Source organism: Oncorhynchus kisutch, linkage group LG22 (assembly GCF_002021735.2).
Source record: "Oncorhynchus kisutch isolate 150728-3 linkage group LG22, Okis_V2, whole genome shotgun sequence".
Lineage (NCBI taxonomy): Eukaryota > Metazoa > Chordata > Actinopteri > Salmoniformes > Salmonidae > Oncorhynchus > Oncorhynchus kisutch.
The window spans coordinates 41,080,593-41,095,113 of record NC_034195.2 but is presented as its reverse complement, the minus strand read 5'-3'; the positions used below and the strand labels follow the sequence as shown (position 1 = coordinate 41,095,113).

At 42.7% G+C, this 14,521-nt stretch overlaps 1 protein-coding gene across 18 annotated transcripts in view; it reads right to left on the bottom strand.

Annotated features, from left to right (window-relative positions):
- Positions 1-14,521, bottom strand: part of LOC109867006 (CCR4-NOT transcription complex subunit 1) — a 35,354-nt gene that overhangs the window by 11,982 nt on the left and 8,851 nt on the right. For 11 of the 18 annotated variants that reach the window (XM_031802015.1, XM_031802007.1, XM_031802019.1 and 8 more), the window contains exons 7-27: positions 13,374-13,577; positions 13,073-13,241; positions 12,827-12,953; positions 12,609-12,719; positions 12,348-12,518; positions 12,081-12,208; positions 11,609-11,969; positions 7,315-7,446; positions 7,051-7,202; positions 5,219-5,390; positions 4,853-5,054; positions 4,628-4,765; positions 4,097-4,221; positions 2,687-2,973; positions 2,484-2,562; positions 2,084-2,323; positions 1,526-1,666; positions 1,219-1,398; positions 1,000-1,116; positions 743-853; positions 56-133 (exon numbers count right to left, since the gene is read on the bottom strand). In XM_031802015.1, coding sequence (XP_031657875.1) covers positions 56-133; positions 743-853; positions 1,000-1,116; positions 1,219-1,398; positions 1,526-1,666; positions 2,084-2,323; positions 2,484-2,562; positions 2,687-2,973; positions 4,097-4,221; positions 4,628-4,765; positions 4,853-5,054; positions 5,219-5,390; positions 7,051-7,202; positions 7,315-7,446; positions 11,609-11,969; positions 12,081-12,208; positions 12,348-12,518; positions 12,609-12,719; positions 12,827-12,953; positions 13,073-13,241; positions 13,374-13,577 — 3,425 coding nt within the window. The remainder of the gene's footprint in view (positions 1-55; positions 134-742; positions 854-999; positions 1,117-1,218; positions 1,399-1,525; positions 1,667-2,083; positions 2,324-2,483; positions 2,563-2,686; positions 2,974-4,096; positions 4,222-4,627; positions 4,766-4,852; positions 5,055-5,218; positions 5,391-7,050; positions 7,203-7,314; positions 7,447-11,608; positions 11,970-12,080; positions 12,209-12,347; positions 12,519-12,608; positions 12,720-12,826; positions 12,954-13,072; positions 13,242-13,373; positions 13,578-14,521) is intronic. The other 7 variants (XM_031802009.1, XM_031802023.1, XM_031802011.1 and 4 more) reach the window with 3 other exon arrangements.

Here is a 14,521-nt window from a genome sequence, read left to right as displayed (position 1 = left end):
AAAACTTTTAGAAACATGGTGTGACTGGTAGATGAAAGAGAAGGGGTTCCCTGACCTTGAGATCATGCTCCGTATGCAGCTCTGCCAGCACATTCATGATGGCCATCGTCCAGGGATTCTGGGGTCGGAAAATCTGAGGATATTAAATGGCTTTTAAGTCAACCTGCTCTTAAAAACATTGAAGGCATAATAGCTAGGAAATGTGCCAATACACAAACCCAGTGCTAACAAGTCAAAATAAATTACCCGAAGAGCCATTGGCTCCTAAACAAAAACGTTTTTTAAAATATTTTTTTTACAGAAATATTGCGCACATACTCTGCACCTCTTTGCTTCCTCTGGAGGTGGGCTTTAATGCGGCCTATACTTGTCTACGTCATCTAGCTCCGACTGGCTCCCTGTCTGCGGCTGTAGGTACTCTGCCTGATGGAACTGGCTCACTTTCTTTTTCTGTGGATCAGTCTTAGGGCACATTATTTCTCTTGACCATGCAACCTGCCCAAGAAAAACTAGTCTAGTAATAGGCAGGCCGTAGTCAGGGGAAATACTCCAGGCCCAAATATTGTCTGTTGTGTTGGCCGTCTCGCTATTCCTGCCTGCCGGGGATGGCTCAGTCTGTGCTGGGCTCAAGCTCACTGAACAATTTGCACTGTCAACAATGTAAAGGTTGTCCTAGAAATTAAAATGTGAATCCAGATGCATATTGATATACTTAAAAATGTTGGTGAGAATGTGGCTTTACCACGCTACGTAAACTGGATTCCAGGACTTTGGCCACAAACGGGACCACATAGAGTAGCTCCTGCTGCCCCTTGACATACGCTTCCAACAACAGGGATTTCACCTCCAAATCCTAACAGGAAAAAAATTAAATAAAACAGGTTAAACACAAAATACCATCTTGGGGCACAATTACAAACATTTGGTTAATTGTTGGGAGGAAAACCAAATGGAAAATTTAATACAGGCCAACATTTAAAAATGAGGAAATCTACTCACTGTGTATAGGATGGGCTTGTTTTTAGCCAGAGTGATCATACCAAGCCAGTGACCCAAATTCTTCAGTAGGGATCGATCAGAGAAGTTTGCAGCTGCCTTATCAGAGGTAAGGAGAACCTGTCACATGGAGAGAGAAAAGGTTAACAATTAAATATATCTTTATCTGATGAATTTACAAACTATCGTCCATAAAAATTGATTAAGTGAATAACTCTTCACCTTGATGTTTCTGTAAGTTTCATTCAGGGCCATTTTGACAAACTCTGGGTTCTTCAGGGTGTCCAAGAAGTTAGAGTACAGGCTGTGGAAGTTGGGCTCAATGCTGACCCTCTTCATGACCAGATACTGAGAGACCCAGGGCATGAACTCTTCTTTGACAGTCTCCTTTAACTCCTCAACCTTGAGAGTTAGATGAAAGTACACAAGCATTAGTAGAAGTAATAGAAATCTTGGCCAAAACCAAGATCCTCAATATAGCATGCTTTTGCAACACCATGAGGTAAACAAAAATATATCTATGACTGACCTTCTGTGTCATGTTGGATTGTGACAGGTTATTGAAGATGAAAGCAATTTTCTCTTGAACATTTTCTGGGGGTTCCACAATCCTCTCGGTTTGGTCTGTTGCTACTAGAAGTGTGTCGATGTTTGTGGTATTGATGGAGGGCTGAAATTACAATATACATTCAGAACAAAATGCTGCTATTCTATATTATAAACTCTTCTTGGGAAACCTCAATTCTTAGTGAGCGCATATTTGCCAAACAACTACACTACTGGAGAATGTCTTCAGTGACATAGCTTCACCAACTCATTATTTTAGGCTCGTCACACATTTGTTAAAAATGAAAATATTTCCTGGTGTTTACATTCCTTTAGTCTTTGTAAACTAAAATGAGCATTTCAAATGTGAAAACCAGACAGCGTTCCTCATAGAACGGTTCAGAATGTTGCCATTGACACAAACTATGGCAACGCAGGAAAACTGATGCGCTGGTTTGCTAGAGTCATTTTACATGACCAGAGAAAAACATTGGCATATATATGGTGCAAGTGACTCCCTGATGTTTCCCCAGGTACTCACCGGCACATCCTTCTTGAAGTTGCCAGGGGTAGGCCGGGTGATGGTAGTGGTTTTGGCGACAGTGGTGGTGGTGGTAGCTGTGGTGACCAGGGTGCTGGGCTGTCCAGGCTGGGGGGCTTTGGGAGGCTGAGACAAGGCCTGAGCTTGAGCCAACGCCAGGCTTCCTGGGGTGGTGATGGATCCCTGCATCTTCACCGGAGGGTCCCGTGACTGTTGGCCATACTCGATATACTGCACGCACAGGATATTCGAAAGTGCCAGAGCGAGAGACTTATTTATCGTGAAGTAGGATCCGCACCTCTGGCTAAGATGTTACGGATATCAGTATAAAAACAAGGAAGATGCATGTACGGATGAAGAATGACCGATTGTGTCACAAATATACAGGAAATCCAATTACCTCTTGTAAATGATGGGGGAATTGCAGAAAGTGGCCGATTGAGGCCAAGTGCTGACAATATTGGGGATAGTCCTTCAGTCTAGAGAGGGAAAGATCAAATTAGCCCTACAGCAGTCACAGATAATTTGAATCACACATACGCAAGATGCAAATATTCAGTGTGGAATACCATTAAGCATCTGAAGACAGATAATAGTTCATACCTATTTTTGAATCTATCTAGAGCAGCGATTCCAAAGTAATACATTTTGGACCCAAATGGCTTCCTCAAGGCTTCGAGTACATATCGAAGGGCCAGTCCGAGGGCCATGTAGGTGACAAGGCCTTTCTCAATGATCCCCCCGAACAGGCAGGCGGTGATGTGTAGCTCCTTGTCAGGGTACTGGGGGAAGAAGCGGTACTCCTCAAACAAGTTCCTCAACATACAGTTAAAGACCTCACGCTCTCGCTTGATGGTGGAGTCCTTGAACCTCTGCAGCATCTCCAGCACCTGCCAGAGAGAGACGGGCGCCAAGGATTTAGCAGCTGCAGACTAGGGATGTCACAATTCCAGAATGTTTACTTTAATACCAGGTTTAGTATCACAATTAGGGTTTTGACACTCAGCGGTGTTGTGGTAAGGAAACAAAACATAAAGCAGACAAATGGAGGAAAACCAGTCCTAACGTTGATAACAAGCAGCCTTGTTGTCAACCAAAATCACATTTATTTTCCAAGCTATAGCACCACTATTTTGCATACAGTAGGTTTAATAAAGGACCATAGATTTCAGCCTGCTTTGTGTCTTCCTTTTTGACATGGAAAATCAGGAATTGTCATATCGCGACAACTAATCACAAAACGATACAGATGCAAAAGAATATAGCGTATTAGCCACTTGACTTCTGTAGTTAAAATAAGAGAAACAAATAACAAATGTGGACAGCCTAAAATCCTTCTACAAAACCATATAAGACAGCATACAAAATACAATAAAATTGGATACATAGAATAAATGTGCTTATCTATGGCCAAATTATATCAATGTTAAAAATAGAATGTTGCCCCTTTAAGCTAGCCTCTCTTTTGAGAAAGTTCTGGCTACAGTAGCCAATATGAATGCTAGATGTCTTTTTGTAGAGGTATCAACAGTAGCCTATTGCTAATTTGCTACTATTTTCACTATTGAAAGTTGACTTTAGCAAATAAATTTCCCCAAAAGAAAGAAATAAGCTCAGCAAGTGGATTGATGAGAGCTTTTTAAAAGAGTCTGCACAGCTCATGTGTGCCGTGTGAATGCATCAGCTCGGTCAAGTGAAGAGTGGGTGCTTGAATGAACGGCCAATCATATTGCTCAAATATAGCATAAGTTTTGTGTGGGTAAACTCACTATGACACCAGCAGTTTTCTACAGCAGACTGCAACAGAGCATATAAACGCAATCAATGCGCTGAGAAGTTACTGGCCCAGTCGACAAATTACCAGACATTATCCTGTCAGTCAGTGTACGACACATTTAACCAAAGAACCAAACATTTGGAACTAAACTGTTTTCATGTTATAGTACCGAAAAATGCCCAAAGTTTCGGTGTATCGTGCAACACTACTGCAGACCATTTTATTCAGAAACTAACCTCATCCACAGACATGGTGGGGTGTGGGGGGTGGTTGTAGATGCGCTGGAAGTAGCTGTTAGCCTCATCATCAATCTCCTTACTAAAGTGCTGGTTAGCCTCTGGCCACACCTGAGATAGGTCAGCTGGGAAAAAAGGTGAGACCAAATCAAACAATACTGCCAAAGAAAACCCTTCAGAATCATTTCAAAATGATTCTGAAGGGTTTTGTGATGAACTGCAGCAAATAAAACAACGATTTATAGTGCAATTTCACCTTAAGACTTTACACTATCAAAGCAATAAACAGACAAATAAACATTCAATTAGAAGCATAATCATTTGCATTTAATGGATGACTGACCTGTATTTCCTCTGATTCAATGTGTGAAAGGCCGTTTCTTCCCAGATCGTACTCAATATTTTTTTAGATGAATCAATTACAAATGCTTTAACAGTTTTCAAGTAAACCCTCATTACTTCAAGAGGCTATTAGGAGATACTAAGAATATTTTCAGAGGAAATACACTCAGTCACACCACCACCACTTACAGGCCATCTTACTCTGCTGAAAGGTGGGCGGATTCAGGCCTGGTGTGCTCATCTTCCTCGTCCCAAATGGATCACTGCTCACTGCTGGCATTCCAAGACCAGAACCAATACCAGAGCCAATGCCTGATCCCAGCGGACCTAGACAAAAGAAAAACCCACTTCAGTCCTCCATATAGTGTAATCAAAACACTATGCAAATATCTATGGCACGTTCTCTCCTCATACCTGGGTTACCTAGCTGTGAAGAGAGACTTCCAATCCCCCCAAATGGTGTGCTGGGGTTGGACAGTGGAGGGAAGGCCTTAGCTGGGGACTGGGGGTTGCTGAAAGCAGAGCCCAGCGGGGTGGGAAAGCCCTGCATATTCTGTGTGTGAGAGGTGGCAGAGCTGCCCAGGTTGAGGGAGCCCATGGCTGTCAGAGGATCCATCTAACACACAGAATGGAGCACCAGGTTGAGAAACCTGTTTTTCAGGCTAATGTTCACAATTATGTTATAAGACAAAACAATTTATTCAAATTTAGGGGATGATGAAAGTAATGCTTCTAGCTGATACACATTCCCCAAATAAACAGTGATAAAACACTCTTCACCTGGAGAGGAGACACCGACACTTGCACAGGGGAAATTGCATCTAGGCTGCTGGTGCTGGGAGCACGGCCCTTTGGCATGACCCCTGGTGGCGGCTGGCGGGCTTTGTTCATGACGTTGCTACAGTTGGCAGCCATGGTCAAGATAGTCTCAGAGAGCTCTTGAGTGACGCTCCTGAAAAAACATTTAACATACACCAAATAAAGTAACGTCCCCTTTTCAGGACCATGTCTTTCAAACATCATTTGTAAAAATACAAATAAGTTCACACAGATCTTCATTGTAAAGGGTTTAAACACCGTTTCCAATGCTTGTTCAATGAACCATAAACAATGAATGAACATGCACCTGTGGAACGGTCATTAAGACTAACAGCTTAGACTGTAGGCAATTAAGGTCACAGTTATGAAAACTTAGGACACTAAAGAGGCCTTTCTACTGACTCTGAAAAACACCAAAAGGAAGATGCCCAGGGTCCCTGCTCATCTGCGTGAACGTGCCTTAGGAATGCTGCAAGGAGGCATGAGGACTGCAGATGTGGCCAAGGAAATAAATTGCAACGTCCATACTGTGAGATGCTTAAGACAGCATTACAGGGATACAGGACGGACACCTGATCGCCCTCGCAGTGGCAGACCACATGTAACACCTACACAGGATCGGTACATCCGAACATCACACCTGCGGGACAGGTACAGAATGGCAACAACTGTCCAAGTTACCCCAGGAACGCACAACCCCGTCATCAGTGCTCAGACTGTCCGCAATAGGCTGAGAGATGCTGGACTGAGGGCTTGTAGGCCTGTTGTAAGGCAGGTCCTCACCAGACATCACCGGCAACAACGTCGCCTACAGGGCACAAACCCACCATCGCTGGACCAGACAGGACTGGCAAAAAGTGCTCTTCACTGATGAGTTGCAGTTTTGTCTCACCTGAGCTAATGGTCAGACTCGCATTTATCGTCGAATGAATGAGCGTTACACTGAGGCCTGTATTCTGGGGCGGGATCGATTTGGAGGTGGAGGGTCCATCATGGTCTGGGGCGGTGTTGTCACAGCATCATCGAACTGAGCTTGTGGTCATTGCAGGCAATCTCAACACAATGCGTTACAGGGAAGACATCCTCCTGGTACCCTTCCTGCAGGCTCATCCTGACATGACCCTCCAGCATGACAATGTCACCAGCCATACTACTCATTCTGTGCGTGACTTCCTGCAAGATAAGAATGTCAGTGTTCTGCCACGGCCAGCAAAGAGCACGGAGCTCAATCCCATTGAACACGCCTGGTACCTGTTGGATCAGAGCCATTCCCCCCCAGAAATGTCCGGGAACTTGCAGGTGCCTTGGTGGAAGAGTGGGATAACATCTCACAGCAAGAACTGGCAAACCTGGTACAGTCTATGAGGTGGAGATGCACTGCATTACTTAATGCAGCTGGTGGCCACACCAGATACTGACTTACTTTTGATTTTGACCCCCCACCCCCTTTGTTCAGGGACACATTCAATTTCTGTTAATCACATGTCTGTAGAACTTGTTCCGTTTATGTCTCAGTTGTTGAATCTTTTTATGTTCATTGAAATATTTACACATGTTAAGTTTGCTGAAAATAAACGCAGTTGACAGTGAGAGGACGTTTCTTTTTTGTCTGAGTTTTATAAAAAAATAAAATACATTTCTAGATGAATATGATCATTGTAGATAATACAAGATAAGTTGAAATTAAATGAATTATGAAACTAGACCTTAAAGCACCATACAACATGACTGAGTAATGAAAGAGCAAATTTGCTCATAGGCCCCATGATTCGAGCTCTGATAGGTAAACCCACCCTGCACAGGACTGCAGACAACCCAGCATGGTAGCCATCGTTTCCGGGGGAAGGAGGGCGCTTTTGGGCTGGTCTTTTTCTAGGGCCAGACCACCAATGATAGAGGGACAACGTCTCTTCAGGAACGTAACACACGCCTGGATGAAGGGCTCCTAGAACAGCAAACAGGTCAATGACTCATGTACTAGATCCCTATAACTTCTTATAGCAAAGTGTATGTATGTATAGTGGTTGTAATTGCTGTAAATTAAAGGCTCAACTCACACCACTCACCCCATGCTCTCGGATTTTGTCAGTCAGCCATTTGTCAAGTTTGAGGTATTCACGGCGAGAGGCAAGTGCAGCAAGGTCAATAACGAAGGCAAATGGAGTACCATTAAGCAGCATAGATAGAGACTGAAAAACAAGAGGAACAGTTTGGATATTGCAAAAAAAAAATATTGCACAAAGTAGCCGTATATAGCATACAAAATCAAAAATGTATCTTTTGACCAATGGCTAAAACGGGTTAATTATGTAGATAATCTCCCCCCCCCCCCAAAAAAAGTGACATGAGGTTGGGACCATCATAATCCATTCAAAACTTAATGGAGTTTCTACCCTTGTAGGATGGTCAAAATTAGGGCAACTAAATCAATGAAGGCCAGAGAAAGAAGTAAGGCTGGATTGTGTGCGAGGATTAACCTGTTTGGGCTAGGGGGCAGCATTTTCACTTTTGGATGAAAAGCGTGCCCAGAGTAAACTGCCTTTTCTGATTCCAGAAAATGACATTGTAGGATTTTTAATGAATTTATTTGCAAATTATGGTGGAAAATAAACTTTTGTTATTGACCAAATACTTATTTTCCACCACAATTTGCAAATAAATTCATTAAAAATCCTACAATGTCATTTTTTTTCTAATTTTGTCTGTCATAGTTGAAGTGTACCTATGATGACAATTACAGGCCTCCCTCATCTTTTTAAGTGGGATAACTTGCACAATTGGTGGCTGACTAAATACTTTTGCCCCACTGTATATGCATATTATTAGTCGTATTGGATAGAAAACACTGAAGTTTCTAAAAAACGGTTTGAATGATGTCTGAGTATAACAGAACTCACATAGCAGGCAAAACCCAGAAAAAATCCAAACAGGAAGTGGGAAATCCGAGGTTTGTAGTTTTTCAACTCAGCCCCTATTGAAGATAGTGGGATATTGGTTGTTGCACTTCCTAAGGCTTCCACTAGATGTCAACTGTCTTTAGAATGTTGTTTGATGCTTCTACTATGAAGGGTGGCTGAATGAGAGGGTAATGAGTCAGAGGTCTGCCAGAAGTCACGAGCTCAGTCACGCGCATTCACATGAGGTAGCTCCAGTTCCATTGCTTTTCTACAGACAATGGAATTCTCCGGTTGGAACATTATTGAACATTTATGATAAAAACATCCTAAATATAGATTCTATACATCGTTTGATATGTTTCTTCGACCAGTAATATAACTTTTTGGAATTTTAGTCCTACCTTTCCGCTGGATGTTGCATGCGCGTTTCGATTTGTTTACCAAACGCCCTAACAAGAAGAGGTATATGGACATAAATGAACTTTATAGAACAAATCAAACATTTGTGGAACTGGGATTCATAGGAGTGCATTCTGATGAGGATCATAAAAGGTAAGTGAATATTTATAATGCTATTTCTGACTAATGTTGATTGCGCAACATTGCGGATCTCTCTTTTGGCTGGTTTGGGCTCTGAGCTCCGTACTCAGATTATTGCATGGTATGCTTTTTCCGTAAAGTTCTTTTGAAATCTGACACCGCGGTTGCATTAAGGAGAAGTATATCTAAAGTTCCATGCATAAGTTGTATTTTCACCAACATTTATAATGAGTATTTCTGTAAATTGATGTGGCTCTCTGCAAAATCACCACATGTTTTGGAAGCAAAACATTACTGAACATAACACACCAATGTAAAATTAGATTTTTGGATATAAATATGAACTTCACCAAACAAAATATACATGTATTGTGTAACATGAAGTCCTATGAGTGTCATCTGATGAATATCAAAGGTTAGTGATTCATTTTATCACTATTTGTGCTTTTTGTGACTCCTCTTTGGCTGGAAAAATGGCTGGATTAACCTGATGTGACTCGGGGGCAGTATTTTCATTTTTGGAAAAATAACGTTCCCAAAGTAAACAGGATATTTTGTCAGGAAGGTGCTAGAATATGCATATAATTGACAGCTTAGGATAGAAAACACAAAAGTTTCCAAAACTGTAAAAATATTGTCTGTGAGTATAACAGAACTGATATTGCAGGCGAAAGCCTGAGAAAAATCCAATCCGGAAGTGACTCATGTTTTGAAAGCTCTGCGTTCCAATGCGTCCCTATTGAGTAGTGAATGGGCTATCAACCAGATTACTTTTTCTACGTATTCCCCAAGGTGTCTACAGCATTGTGACGTAGTTTTACGCCTTTATGTTTAAGAATACGTGTAAGCGGCTACATTGTGTAAGTGGTCACCTGATGGCTCGGAGTGATTCTCGCGTAAAATACAGAGGTAGCCATTTTTCCTTTCGCTCCTACTGAAAAACCAATGTGGATATATTACCGAATAGATATTTGAAAAACACCTTGAGGATTGATTATAAACAACGTTTGCCATGTTTCTGTCGATATTATGGAGCTAATTTGGAATATTTGTAGGCGTTTTCGTGACCGCAATTTCCGGTCGATTTCTCAGCCAAGCGTGAAGAACGGAGCTATTTCACCTACAAAAATAATATTTTTTGAAAAAAAGAACATTTGCTATCTAACTGGGAGTCTCGTGAGTGAAAACATCCGAAGCTCATCAAAAGGTAAACGATTTAATTTGATTGCTTTTCTGATTTTCATGACCAAGTTACCTGCTGCTAGCTGGACATAATGCTATGTTAGGCTATCGATAAACTTACAAATGCTCGTCTTGCTTTGGCTGTAAGGCATATTTTGAAAATCTGAGATGACAGGGTGATTAACAAAAGGCTAAGCTGTGTTTCAATATATTTCACTTGTAATTTTCATGAATAGGAATATTTTCTAGTAATATTTATGTCCGTTGCGTTATGCTAATTAGTGCCAGTCGATGATTACGCTCCCGGTTCCGGGATGGGTAGTATCAAGAAGTTAACGATAAAATTATCTTTAAAATGGTGCCTAATACTTGTATGTTTGAGAAATTTGATTTATGAGATCTGTTGATTTGTATTTGGCACCCTGCAATTTCATTGGCTGCTGGTGCTAGCGGAACACTGTTCCCAGACAGGTTAAACAGCATGATCATTACACAGGTGCACCTTGTGATGGAAACAATAAAAGGCACCTAAAATGTGCAATGCCTCAAGTTGAAGGAGCATCCAACTGGCATGCTGACTGCAGGAATGTCCACCAGAGGTGTTGACAGAGAATTGAATGTTCATTTCTCTACCATAACACACCCCCATAATTTGAGAATATGGCAGTATGCCCAACTGGCCTCACAACCGCAGACCACGTGTTACCACGCCAGTCCAGGACCTCCACATCCGGCTTCTTCACATGCGGGATAGTCAGACCAGCCACTCAATGATACTGATGGGCCTATGCCCTCCCAGGCCCACCCATGAAATTCATAGATTAGGGCCTAATGAATTTGTTTGTTGATTGATTTCCTTATCTGAATGAACTGTAACTCCGTAAATCTTTGAAATTGTTGCATTTATATTTTTGTTCATTATACTTCCCCAGTCAGATGAACTTGTGGATACCATTTGTATATGTCCGTGTCCAGTATGAAGAAAGTTGGAGGTAGTTTCGCAAGCCTAGGCTAACTAGTGTTAGCACAATGACATTGTATCTGCGAGCTGACAATGCTATTTTCCTGAATTTTTCCCCCATCTGGTCTCCACTGATTTAGTCACCCTAATTTCAACCATCCTAAAAGGGTAAAAACAATTGAGGTAAGAGATATTCATTTTTAGACATGGCATGACATGTAGTACTTTCATATTTTAGTATACACTGTTCCTATTCATGCGAAGTTCCTGTAATTTTTTAAAGACTTCTCACAAAAACAAGAGTATCTATGAAATGTCACCAGAGCACTGAGTGTACCCCAAGCTTTTTATTTTCAAAACCTTTACATTTATTTCAGCTCGGGTCATGCTAATTTTGCGACCCGCAGAAACAACTTGGAAGACGAGGACCACAAAATATAAAATCCTCAAACGTTTAGGCGATAAAGCTGCACCGCTCCTTCAACAGAGCTTGGTGCTTATTATCGGATGTATTAGGTTACAATACCCGACTTTTAAATATGTTATTAACGATATGTTAGGGAAACACCAGGCTGAACAACTCAGAACATGAAGAATCAATTGTCTTGGTAAAAATGTATTTTATAACATAAGCAAATGAAATGCCATCAACAAAATGCATTTTAACAAAATGCGTTTTAACCCACTGGGCAGAATGGGTGAACACCATACCTTCACAAAACTATACCACATTTCCTGAAAAAAACTAAACATGGATCCCTCCCTACCTACCTTCAAGTCCTGGGCCACATCCAGGATGCGGGACAGCTTGGCCTGGTCGTACTGCTCCCCTCTCATGTACCACTCAGCCATAGAGTGCATGATCAGCTGACGGATAGAGGGGGACTGGCCCTGTCCATGCCAGGCGTAGTGTAAGATGATAGCAGAGTTGGGGTGGTTGCCCAGGAAGATTGGCATGAGGGTGGAGATGAGCTCATGGCGCAGGGTGTGCCAGGAGGTGCTTATCTGCAGCAGCGCCAGCACCAGCATGTCGGGACAGTGCTTGATGGGGAAGCTGAAGAGCTGCTTTACCTGCTCGTACTGGCCCACCTCAGAGAGGCGCAGGAGGCTTTCCACCAGGTCCAGGCTTTTCCTGTGAGGCGATAATCACAAATAAAGTTTATCAAATGGCATGACATTGTTCTAATAATTAATGTAAAGGAGTACCTGGTATTGTGTAGGTCAGGAGAACTGTTTTACGTACCAGGTGGCTATCTCTCGATTATCGTCCTCAGGTGGGGCCTTCAGTATGTCAATTGCTACGGTGTGGCAGGGGTAGTCAGCAAAGCAGAACACATCTGGGCTCATGAGGGAGTGCTGGATGAATGACAGCTGGAAGAGAGTGATAATGGTCATGAGGGCTGAGGAGAGGAGTTCATTGATGTGAATGAAGGAGTTTGTTACCGCCGGAAATAAGACCAAAGTGTTGTGTCTTGTCATTTACATAAACCTGACCCATTCTCCTCCTTACCTGTCCTTCAGCATGCTTCCAGGGCCGGTAGATTAGGTCGACAGGGAACACCTCCATGCCCAGGCCCCTCTGGATCCCATACACCACCATCTGCAGTCCCTTGCTGTCCCGGATTATGAAGCCAGGATGGTCAAGCTCATAGGTCACCTCTTTAAAGTTCAGATTGGGGTTCTAAAATATAAAAAGGACATTTTCTGTACAAAGTGCAAGACATGAATGGCCAACTGAAGGGGAATAACATGTAATTCCACTATGACTTACAACTTCTTTGACCACATCAATTAGAACTTCTACATTCCAGGTGTGCGCCTGAGAGCCATCACTTTTGTCCTTTCCATCGCTCCAAATGCCACTGCCCGGAGCCGAGATGGACTGAGGAAGAAAAAAGAAAAACAATAGTGTACTTAGAGCGCACTGTCATTTTTTACATTTATTTTTTTAACAGAGCTTCAGTAAGTTACCATCAGGTCAACCCTCACCTGTAGGGGGATTCCATCAGACAAGCCAGAGTGGGTGCGAGCCATCATCCCCAGGACCCTGGCCACCTGGCTGGCAGTAACCTCTCGTACCCCATACTGTAGGATTATGTTGCGGCATTCATCGAGGCTTAGAATGAAAGACAGACAATACATTAACAGGGGTAACGGACATTGAATTCCTTAGTGGTCATGCATGACATCAAAAACTATTTGTAATTTGCATTTCAGTTGCTAAATATCAGTCACCTTGCACAAAAGCCATAGCCAACTTCCTGCATGAACTCTGCGAGAGAACTCTCCATCATGGTCTTGGCTAACTCTCCCGAGTCTGGCAGAATCCTGTCCATCAGAATGTCCCGTTTTTCAGGGTATAGCAGTGGTGCGAGCACCACAGGGCAGCGCTCCTGCGGGAAATCTGAACCAGAATATTTAATTAATGGGGCAACATGTACAAAACGACCAGATTGTTGTGAATGAAGGAATCAGAGTTTGTTACTTCTGGAAATAATTAACATTTCCTTTCAAGTAGTGAGTCTATGCCCCTCACCTCTGCACAGTGTCTTGAGGAACGCGTCAATCTGCTCTTGTCCGACCCCGCTGGCTCCCTTCTGTCCAAAAAGAAGATGAGAGAGGAGCAGGTGCAGGACCTCTATGGCAATATCTTGGAAGCCACCTTCCTGGTTTCCTCCAAGGTCCGCGTCCACGTACGAGCGGAGGAGGTCCGGGAGCCTTTGTTTGACGAACTGCGCGGCTAAAGACAAATGGGGAAATATTTCAAATAAATACTTGTATAAGGATGAAACGGTCACCAGTTTCACAATAAACCACTGTATAATACCCGACGATTAGTATTACCGTTTTACATTTTAATCATTAAAACCATGTTTGATTACCACGGATTGAAAAATTCATAGTAAATACCGTCCTGCATCAACCAAAGTTAGCAACAGCCTGACACAGGCACAGCATGCAACATGGGTTTTGTTTTGTGTGAAAACATGGCAGAAGGCAGTGACAGCGCTCTGCAGATTTTTCAGACTTCTAAGAGGACCAAATCTGAAGTGTGGTTGTATTTTGGGTTTCACAAGAGTGCTGAGGGAAGCTTAATCGAAGATGGTCACTGTCTGCAGAACATGCAAGGGACTGCAGATGGTGGTGTATGGGATCCAGAAGGGCCTGGGCATGGAGGTGTTCCCTGTCGACCTAATCTACCGGCCCTGGAAGCATGCTGAAGGACAGGTAAGGAGGAGAATGGGTCAGGTTAGGAGGAGATTGGGCCAGGTTTATGTAAATGTCAAGACACTTAACACTTGTCTTATTTCCAGAGGTAACAAACTCCTTCATTCACATCAATGAACTCCTCTCCTCAGCCCTCTTGACCATTATCACTCTCTTCCAGCTGTCATTCATCCAGCACTCCCTCATGAGCCCAGATGTGTTCTGCTTTGCTGACTACCCCTGCCACACCGTAGCAATTGACATACTGAAGGCCCAACCTGAGGACAATAACCGCGAGATAGCCACCTGGTACGTAAAACAGTTCTCCTGACCTACACAATACCAAGTACTCCTTTACATTAACACTTCAAAACTCTTGAGTCATCTTCATGACCACCAACCACTACTTTATAGCGAATACAAGCAAAGTTAACTTGCGATTATCTGAGGACAGTGTCCAGCACATAAATGCATAAA